At 51.5% G+C, this 10,050-nt stretch overlaps 2 protein-coding genes across 3 annotated transcripts in view; both read left to right on the top strand.

Annotated features, from left to right (window-relative positions):
* LOC139381003 (ubiquitin-conjugating enzyme E2G 2 (UBC7 homolog, yeast)) overlaps nt 1-2,036 on the top strand; it is a 21,457-nt gene extending 19,421 nt beyond the window's left edge. Inside the window, exons 6-7 of one of the 2 annotated variants that reach the window (XM_071124229.1) lie at nt 1,113-1,249; nt 1,397-1,816. In XM_071124229.1, the coding sequence (XP_070980330.1) occupies nt 1,113-1,225 (113 nt within the window). In that variant the 3' untranslated portion in view covers nt 1,226-1,249; nt 1,397-1,816. Of the gene's footprint in view, nt 1-1,112 lie in introns of both variants that reach the window. The other variant, XM_071124228.1, reaches the window with a different exon arrangement.
* A 293-nt stretch (nt 2,037-2,329) lies between these two features.
* On the top strand, nt 2,330-9,143 carry LOC139380161 (uncharacterized). The gene is made up of 4 exons (XM_071122605.1): nt 2,330-3,250; nt 8,035-8,309; nt 8,563-8,826; nt 8,936-9,143. The coding sequence occupies exons 1-4, from the start codon at nt 2,330-2,332 to the stop codon at nt 9,141-9,143; spliced, it is 1,668 nt and encodes a 555-aa protein (XP_070978706.1).
* The last annotated feature ends 907 nt before the right edge of the window (nt 9,144-10,050 follow it).

Here is a 10,050-nt window from a genome sequence, read left to right as displayed (position 1 = left end):
ATTTACCAACAGAAAGGTTGACAACACTGTGCAATTAAGAACGTCACAGAGGGCGCTGACACTCCAGAGTGAATTTAGAAATGCAACCTAGAGGATACTTTCTTATTCTGCTGTCTGGTATCACGTCACCACACAAAGACCACTGCCTGAGACATAATGAGGGTGGTGACAGGCTGGCGGGCAGGGCTGTGGGCGGGCAGGGCTACGGGCGGGCAGAGCTGTGGGCGGGCGGGGCTACGGGTGGGCAGAGCTGTGGGCGGGCGGGGCTACGGGTGGGCAGAGCTGTGGGCGGGCGGGGCTACGGGTGGGCAGGGCTGTGGGTGGGCGGGCGGGCAGGGCTGCGGGCGGGCGGGCAGGGCTGCGGGTGGGCAGGGCTGTGAGCGGGCGGGCAGGGCTACGGGCGGGCAGGGCTGCGGGTGGGCAGGGCTGTGAGCGGGCGGGCAGGGCTACGGGCGGGCAGGGCTGCGGGTGGGCAGGGCTGTGAGCGGGCGGGCAGGGCTACGGGCGGGCAGGGCTACGGGTGGGCAGGGCTGTGGGTGGGCGGGCAGGGCTACGGGTGGGCAGGGCTGTGGGTGGGCAGGGCTACGGGCGGGCAGGGCTGCGGGTGGGTGGGCAGGGCTACGGACGGGCAGGGCTGCGGGCGGGCAGGGCTACGGGCGGGCAGGGCTACGGGCGGGCAGGGCTACGGGCGGGCAGGGCTGCGGGTGGGCAGGGCTGTGAGCGGGCGGGCAGGGCTACGGGCGGGCGGGCAGGGCTACGGGTGGGCAGAGCTGTGGGCCGGCGGGGCTACGGGTGGGCAGGGCTGTGGGCGGGCAGGGCTGCGGGCGGGCGGGGCTACGGGCGGGCGGGCAGACAGAACCCTTTAGGAACAATGGGAATAGAGCTATAGCCCCTGGTCTCTTCCTGTTGTTTCTTTGCTCCAGATGACAGTCCGAGCAGTTTTCTCTACGTACTGTAGCCATCTCAACCTCAGAACACTTCACTCAATATAAATTGACATACTTGAAACCTAATGTTGGCGCTGTTGTTTTAATTTGGTGTTTGGTATTTGCCACTAGTATGTCCAATTGAGTGTAAATAAGTCATTCTCTCCTCTACCTTTTTCCCTCCAGAGCCCAATGATGAGAGTGGAGCGAACGTTGATGCTTCCAAGATGTGGCGTGAGGACCGAGACCAGTTTTACAGCCTGGCCCAACAGATCGTCCGCAAGTCCCTGGGTCTCTAATAACAACGACATCACATCGTCTATGTAGGTCCCAAATGGCATCCTATTCCCTATAGCGCGCACTACTTTAGAGTCAAAGTTCTATGAGGCCTGGTCAAAAGTAGTGCACTATAAAGGGAACCTCTGTCTGGATCTAACCTACCGCTTCCATTTCACCCAACATGTCACCAGGACAGGAAGTTGTCATAACCAGGAAGTTACAGGAGACTACAGTGACAATTTAGACTAGCTGGTAAGCATGGAGACGGCAGATGACTGATGGCTCCATCTCTGGCTGTTTCCATGGGTATGATGAACCCACAAAAACCATTTGACTCAAATGACCTGTTTCGTTCCGTTGTCACCTCTCTCTCTCTCTCTCTCTCCCTCTCTCTCTGTATCTCTCTCTCTCTCTCCTCTCTCTCTCTCTCTGTCTCTCTCTGTCTCTCTCTTTCTCTCTCTCTCAAGCACTTTATATTGTTTTCTCCAAAGGAATATGTTTAGCGTGTTACTGCCCAGAATGCCATTCACTCTGCAATATGGCTACATAGAGGTGCTGTGACTCATTGGAATAGTAAATAAATAATAAAAGTGTTTGTGAGAACTTGTGAATGTAATAGAAGATATCTTTATTAATACTGTCAACATGTGACTGACAGACACACAAATGGCTCTTCTGTTTTAGGGTATTCTCCCATGACCATCCTTCCAAAAATCCCCTCGTTGATTCAACTATTGAAAACTGTCTTGAGGCTAGAGTAATGACATCGATGTGGGGAATAAAGCTTTTCGCTTCTGGGTGGTACTTTTTTGGTTTTTGGCCTCAAAAAAAGAACACGTTGAAGATATTACTATTTATACAGACCGTTGGGTGTTTGAATGTGGTGTAGATAAAGATGATTTAGGCTGCGGCGTCGTTTGCTGTGTCTCTCAAAGGGGTTTGATAGTCTGTAACCGTGACACAAAGTTACAAAGACTCCGTCTCATTTTGCATCATATATTTCTGTTAGAACGACTGGCAGAAGAATATGGCCGTCGTCTAGGACCATGGATAAATAGATTCTTCATCAAATGATTTGAAAATATATATGAGGATATTCCTCTAAGAATGAAGGCCTGTTTGTGATGATTATTTATCCAAGAACAACTCCCATCAACAACAACAACTCCCATCAACAGCAACAACTCCCATCAACAGCAACAACTCCCATCAACAGCAACAACTCCCATCAACAACAACAACTCCCATCAACAGCAACAACTCCCATCAGCATCAACAACTCCCATCAGCATCAACAACTCCCATCAGCAACAGCAACTCCCATCAGCAGCAACAACTCCCATCAACAGCAACAACTCCCATCAGCAGCAACAACTCCCATCAGCATCAACAACTCCCATCAGCATCAACAACTCCCATCAGCAACAGCAACTCCCATCAGCAGCAACAACTCCCATCAGCAGCAGCAACTCCCATCAGCAGCAACAACTCCCATCAACAGCAACAACTCCCATCAGCAGCAGCAACTCCCATCAGCAGCAGCAACTCCCATCAGCAGCAACAACTCCCATCAGCAGCAGCAACTCCCATCAGCATCAACAACTCCCATCAGCAACAGCAACTCCCATCAGCAGCAACAACTCCCATCAGCAGCAGCAACTCCCATCAGCAGCAGCAACTCCCATCAACAGCAGCAACTCCCATCAGCAGCAGCAACTCCCATCAGCAGCAGCAACTCCCATCAGCAGCAACAACTCCCATCAGCAGCAGCAACTCCCATCAGCAGCAACAACTCCCATCAGCAGCAGCAACTCCCATCAGCAGCAACAACTCCCATCAGCAGCAGCAACTCCCATCAGCAGCAGCAACTCCCATCAGCAGCAACAACTCCCATCAGCAGCAGCAACTCCCATCAGCAGCAGCAACTCCCATCAGCAGCAGCAACTCCCAACAACATCAACAACTCCCAACAACATCAACAACTCCCATCAGCAGCAACAACTACCGTCAGCAGCAACACAAACAAAACCACACAGAGAGACACCGTAGGGCAGGGGTCTCCAACAGGTTGATGGTGAGCTACCAGAACACTTATGAGAAGCTGGTCCACCAATTCTGAAAGGTCATGCAATTTTCACGTTCCTCCGCAAACTGTCATAAACAAATCTCACAATTATTAGACCCCTCAAGCTCCCAGCTCCTATCTAATCAATCCCTCAAGCTCCCAGCTCCTATCTAATCAACCCCTCGAGCTCCTATCTAATCAACCCTCAAGCTCCCAGCTCCTATCTAATCAACCCTCAAGCTCCCAGCTCCTATCTAATCAACCCCTCGAGCTCCTATCTAATCAACCCTCAAGCTCCCAGCTCCTATCTAATCAACCCCTCAAGCTCCCAGCTCCTATCTAATCAACCCCTCGAGCTCCCAGCTCCTATCTAATCAACCCCTCAAGCTCCCAGCTCCTATCTAATCAACCCCTCAAGCTCCCAGCTCCTATCTAATCAACCCTTCGAGCTCCCAGCTCCTATCTAATCAACCCTCAAGCTCCCAGCTCATATCTAATCAACCCCTCAAGCTCCCAGCTCCTATCTAATCAACCCTCAAGCTCCCAGCTCCTATCTAATCAACCCTCAAGCTCCCAGCTACTATCTAATCAACCCCTCAAGATCCCAGCTCCTATCTAATCAACCCCTCAAGCTCCCAGCTCCTATCTAATCAACCCCTCAAGCTCCCAGCTCCTATCTAATCAATCCCTCAAACTCCCAGCTCCTATCAAATCAACCCCTCGAGCTCCTATCTAATCGACCCTCAAACTCCCAGCTCCTATCAAATCAACCCCTCAAACTCCCAGCTCCTATCAAATCAACCCCTCGAGCTCCTATCTAATCAACCCTCAAGCTCCCAGCTCCTACCTAATCAACCCCTCAAGCTCCCAGCTCCTATCTAATCAACCCCTCAAGCTCCCAGCTCCTATCTAATCAACCCCTCGAGCTCCCAGCTCCTATCTAATCAACCCCTCGAGCTCCCAGCTCCTATCTAATCAACCCCTCAAGCTCCCAGCTCCTATCTAATCAACCCTCAAGCTCCCAGCTCCTATCTAATCAACCCTCAAACTCCCAGCTCCTATCTAATCAACCCCTCGAGCTCCTATCTAATCAACCCTCAAGCTCCCAGCTCCTATCTAATCAACCCTCAAACTCCCAGCTCCTATCTAATCAATCCCTCGAGCTCCTATCTAATCAACCCTCAAGCTCCCAGCTACTATCTAATCAACCCCTCAAGATCCCAGCTCCTATCTAATCAACCCTCAAGCTCCCAGCTCATATCTAATCAACCCCTCAAGCTCCCAGCTCCTATCTAATCAACCCTCAAGCTCCCAGCTCCTATCTAATCAACCCTCAAGCTCCCAGCTACTATCTAATCAACCCCTCAAGATCCCAGCTCCTATCTAATCAACCCCTCAAGCTCCCAGCTCCTATCTAATCAACCCCTCAAGCTCCCAGCTCCTATCTAATCAATCCCTCAAACTCCCAGCTCCTATCAAATCAACCCCTCGAGCTCCTATCTAATCGACCCTCAAACTCCCAGCTCCTATCAAATCAACCCCTCAAACTCCCAGCTCCTATCAAATCAACCCCTCGAGCTCCTATCTAATCAACCCTCAAACTCCCAGCTCCTATCAAATCAACACCTCAAGCTCCCAGCTCCTACCTAATCAACCCCTCAAGCTCCCAGCTCCTATCTAATCAACCCCTCAAGCTCCCAGCTCCTATCTAATCAACCCCTCGAGCTCCCAGCTCCTATCTAATCAACCCCTCGAGCTCCCAGCTCCTATCTAATCAACCCCTCAAGCTCCCAGCTCCTATCTAATCAACCCTCAAGCTCCCAGCTCCTATCTAATCAACCCTCAAACTCCCAGCTCCTATCTAATCAACCCCTCGAGCTCCTATCTAATCAACCCTCAAGCTCCCAGCTCCTATCTAATCAACCCTCAAACTCCCAGCTCCTATCTAATCAATCCCTCGAGCTCCTATCTAATCAACCCTCAAGCTCCCAGCTACTATCTAATCAACCCCTCAAGATCCCAGCTCCTATCTAATCAACCCCTCAAGCTCCCAGCTCCTATCTAATCAACCCTCAAACTCCCAGCTCCTATCAAATCAACCCCTCAAACTCCCAGCTCCTATCTAATCAACCCTCAAACTCCCAGCTCCTATCTAATCAACCCCTCAAGCTCCCAGCTCCTATCTAATCAACCCCTCAAGCTCCCAGCTCCTATCTAATCAATCCCTCAAACTCCCAGCTCCTATCAAATCAACCCCTCGAGCTCCTATCTAATCAACCCTCAAACTCCCAGCTCCTATCAAATCAACCCCTCAAACTCCCAGCTCCTATCAAATCAACCCCTCGAGCTCCTATCTAATCAACCCTCAAACTCCCAGCTCCTATCAAATCAACACCTCAAGCTCCCAGCTCCTACCTAATCAACCCCTCAAGCTCCCAGCTCCTATCTAATCAACCCTCAAGCTCCCAGCTCCTATCTAATCAACCCTCAAACTCCCAGCTCCTATCTAATCAACCCCTCGAGCTCCTATCTAATCAACTCTCAAACTCCCAGCTCCTATCTAATCAACCCCTCGAGCTCCTATCTAATCAACCCTCAAGCTCCCAGCTCCTATCTAATCAACCCTCAAGCTCCCAGCTCCTATCTAATCAACCCCTCAAGCTCCCAGCTCCTATCTAATCAACCCTCAAGCTCCCAGCTCCTATAAAATCAACCCCTCAAACTCCCAGCTCCTATCTAATCAACCCTCAAACTCCCAGCTCCTATCTAATCAACCCCTCGAGCTCCTATCTAATCAACTCTCAAACTCCCAGCTCCTATCTAATCAACCCCTCGAGCTCCTATCTAATCAACCCTCAAGCTCCCAGCTCCTATCTAATCAACCCCTCAAGCTCCCAGCTCCTATCTAATCAACCCTCAAGCTCCCAGCTCCTATCTAATCAACCCTCAAGCTCCCAGCTCCTATCTAATCAACCCCTCAAGATCCCAGCTCCTATCTAATCAACCCCTCAAGCGCCCAGCTACTATCTAATCAACGCAACATTGACATTATCCCCTGGTTAGACACTATTGGCTCAAAAAGCCAAACCTAACACTATCTACCAATTAATTTCCAACCATATTTCCCCTGTCTGTCTTGCGTGCATTTGTCCATCACTCCGTGTGAAGCCAGTTGATGTGATAAACATCTTGAGGGTTGACAGAAACACTTTCCCCAAAACCTTCTCAATTAAATGTTAACTGCAAGGTAGGCTTACCTGTCAGAAGTACAGGGCCTTCGGAAAGTATTCAGACCCCTTGACCCTTTCCACACACAAATGTTTGCAAATTTTATTAAAAATAAAAAAAACAAAATACCTTATTTACATATGTATTCAGGACCTTTGCTATGAGATTCGAAATTGAGCTCAGGTGCATCCTTTTTCCATTGATCATCCTTGAGATGTTTCTTCAACTTGATCGGAGTCCAACCTGTGGTAAATTCAATTGATTGGGCATGATTTGGAAAGGCACACACCTGTCTATATAAGGTCCTACAGTTGACAGTTCATGTCAGAGCAAAAACCAAGCCATGAGGTCGAAGGAATTGTCCGTAGAGCTCAGAGACAGGATTGTGTCGAGTCACAGATCTGGGGAAGGGTACCAGATGTTTGGAACAACCAAGACTCGACGCCAGGCTAAACTGGGCAATCGGAGGAGAAGTGCTTGGTCAGGGAGTTGACCAAGAACACGATATTTAGCTCCAGAGTTCCTCTGTGGAGATGGGAGAACCTTCCAGAAGGACAATCATCTCTGCAGCACTTCACCAATCTAGCCTCTATGGTAGAGTGACCAGACGGAAGCCACTCCTGACCAGACGGAATGCCAAGAATCACGTCTGGAGGAAACTTGGCACCATCTCTACAGTGAAGCATGGTGGTGGCAGCATCATGTTGTGGGGGTGTTTTTCAGCGGCACGGACTGGGAGACTAGTCTGGATCAAGGGAAAGATGAACAGAGCGAAGTACAGTGAGATCCTTGATGAAAATCTGCTCCAGAGCTCTCAGGTTCTCAGACTGGGGCGAAGGTTCACCTTCCAACAGGACAACAACCCTAAGCACACAGCCAAGACAATGCAGGAGTGGGTTGGGACAAGTCTCTGAATGTCCTTGAGTGGCCCAGACAGAGCCCAAACATCTCTGTAGAGACCTGAAAATAGCTGTGCAGCGAAGCTCCCCATCCAACCTGACAGAGCTTGAGAGGATCTGCAGAGAAGAGAGGGAAACTCCCCAAAATACAGGTGTGCCAAGTTTGTAGCGTCATACCCAAGAAGACTCGAGGCTGTAATCGCTGCCAAAGGTGCTTCAACAAAGTACTTAGTAAAGGGTCTGAATACTTATGTAAATGTCATATTTCCCCTTTCAAAATTAAATACATTGGCAAAAATGTCTAAACCTTGTTTTCACTTTGTCATTATGGGGTATTGTGTGTAGATTGATGAGGGGGGGGAACATTTCATGCATTTTAGAATAAGGCTGTAACGTAACACAATGTGGAAAAAGTAAAGGGGTCTGAATACTTTCCGAAGTCACTGTATCTCATGAGTAAGTATGTAATTGATGTGCCATAAAACGAGCAGCAACAGTACAGGTCCATCACTAGATGGAATCCACAAAGCCACTGAACAGTAGGACTGACCATTCCTACCTCACAGCCCAGGCCCAGCTGACTCCTGCCTCCTCCTACCTCACAGCCCAGGCCCAGCTGACTCCTGCCTCCTACTAGCTCACAGCCCAGGCCCAGCGGACTCCTGCCTCCTACTACCTCACAGCCCAGGCCCAGCTGACTCCTGCCTCCTACTACCTCACAGCCCAGGCCCAGTTGACTATTGCCTCCTACCTCACAGCCCAGGCCCAGCTGACTATTGCCTCCTACCTCACAGCCCAGGCCCAGCTGACTCCTGCCTCCTCCTACCTCACAGCCCAGGCCCAGCTGCCTCCTGCCTCCTACCTCACAGCCAGGCCCAGCGGACTCCTGCCTCCTACTACCTCACAGCCCAGGCCCAGCTGACTCCTGCCTCCTCCTACCTCACAGCCCAGGCCCAGCTGACTCCTGCCTCCTACTTCACAGCCAGGCCCAGCGGACTCCTGCCTCCTACCTCACAGCCAGGCCCAGCGGACTCCTGCCTCCTACTACCTCACAGCCCAGGCCCAGCTGACTCCTGCCTCCTCCTACCTCACAGCCCAGGCCCAGCTGACTCCTGCCTCCTACTTCACAGCCAGGCCCAGCGGACTCCTGCCTCCTACCTCACAGCCAGGCCCAGCGGACTCCTGCCTCCTACTACCTCACAGCCCAGGCCCAGCTGACTCCTGCCTCCTCCTACCTCACAGCCCAGGCCCAGCTGACTCCTGCCTCCTACTACCTCACAGTCCAGGCCCAGCTGACTCCTGCCTCCTATCTCACAGCCCAGGCCCAGCTGACTCCTGCCTCCTCCTACCTCACAGCCCAGGCCCAGCTGACTCCTGCCTCCTACTACCTCACAGCCCAGGCCCAGCGGACTCCTACCTCACAGCCCAGGCCCAGCTGCCTCCTGCCTCCTACTACCTCACAGTCCAGGCCCAGCTGACTCCTGCCTCCTATCTCACAGCCCAGGCCCAGCTGACTCCTGCCTCCTCCTACCTCACAGCCCAGGCCCAGCTGACTCCTGCCTCCTACTACCTCACAGCCCAGGCCCAGCGGACTCCTACCTCACAGCCCAGGCCCAGCTGACTCCTGCCTCCTACCTCACAGCCCAGGCCCAGCTGACTCCTGCCTCCTACTACCTCACAGCCCAGGCCCAGCTGACTCCTGCCTACTACCTCACAGCCCAGGCCCAGCTGACTATTGCCTCCTAATACCTCACAGGCCAGTCTCAGCTGGCTCTCTGAGGTAGGAGGAGACAGGAGGGGCAGCTGGGCCTGTCCTGTCTGACAGGGTAATGACTGGGACTGATTCCTGACTCCCTTTGTCCCGACTCTCCTGCCCAACAAGGCCTGACCCAGTGACAAGGTAATGGTCTGATTGCAGGGTGTCACTGTGTTTTCTTCCTTACACCAGTCTTTACACTTCAGTAGAACACCGGGCCGGGCAGCACTCCTGCCTAGACTGGCCCAAAGAACATGACATTAGAACACTTGGCCAGGCAGAGGTCCTGCCCAGACTGGCCCTAGAGCCAACAGTCAAGACATGACACCCACAACATAACTCTGAAACTACCCTATTTGATTCTGGTGCTGATGTAGTGTGAGTTTGGATGTTTCATCGTAGAACCGGATGGGCATTGACAGAACCAATTATATTGGAGTTGGGCCACATTTTATAATGGAGGCAATGCTAGTGGCTTTTGGACATTCCATGATGATAATTTGGAATTTTGTACATGTCATTGTTTAAAATTCAGAAAATGATGTGAACTGCTATTGAAATATTGCCCAATGGGAGCTAAAACGACTACCAGGGGATGTAGTGTCATGGTAAATGGGGCTCTAACACGACTACCAGGGCATGTAGTGTCATGTTAAATGGGGCTCTAACACGACTACCAGGGGATGTAAATGGGGCTCTAACACAACTACCAGGGGATGTAGTGTCATGTTAAATGGGACTCTAACACAACTACCAGGGCATGTAGTGTCATGTTAAATGTGGCTCTAACACGACTACCAGGGGATGTAAATGGGGCTCTAACACGACTACCAGGGCATGTAGTGTCATGGTAAATGGGGCTCTAACACGACTACCAGGGGATGTAGTGTCATGTAA

This window comes from Oncorhynchus clarkii, chromosome 22 (genome assembly GCF_045791955.1).
Source record: "Oncorhynchus clarkii lewisi isolate Uvic-CL-2024 chromosome 22, UVic_Ocla_1.0, whole genome shotgun sequence".
Classification (NCBI taxonomy): domain Eukaryota; kingdom Metazoa; phylum Chordata; class Actinopteri; order Salmoniformes; family Salmonidae; genus Oncorhynchus; species Oncorhynchus clarkii.
Note: the sequence above shows the minus strand (reverse complement) of the source record. Positions and strands in the feature narration are given on the sequence as shown.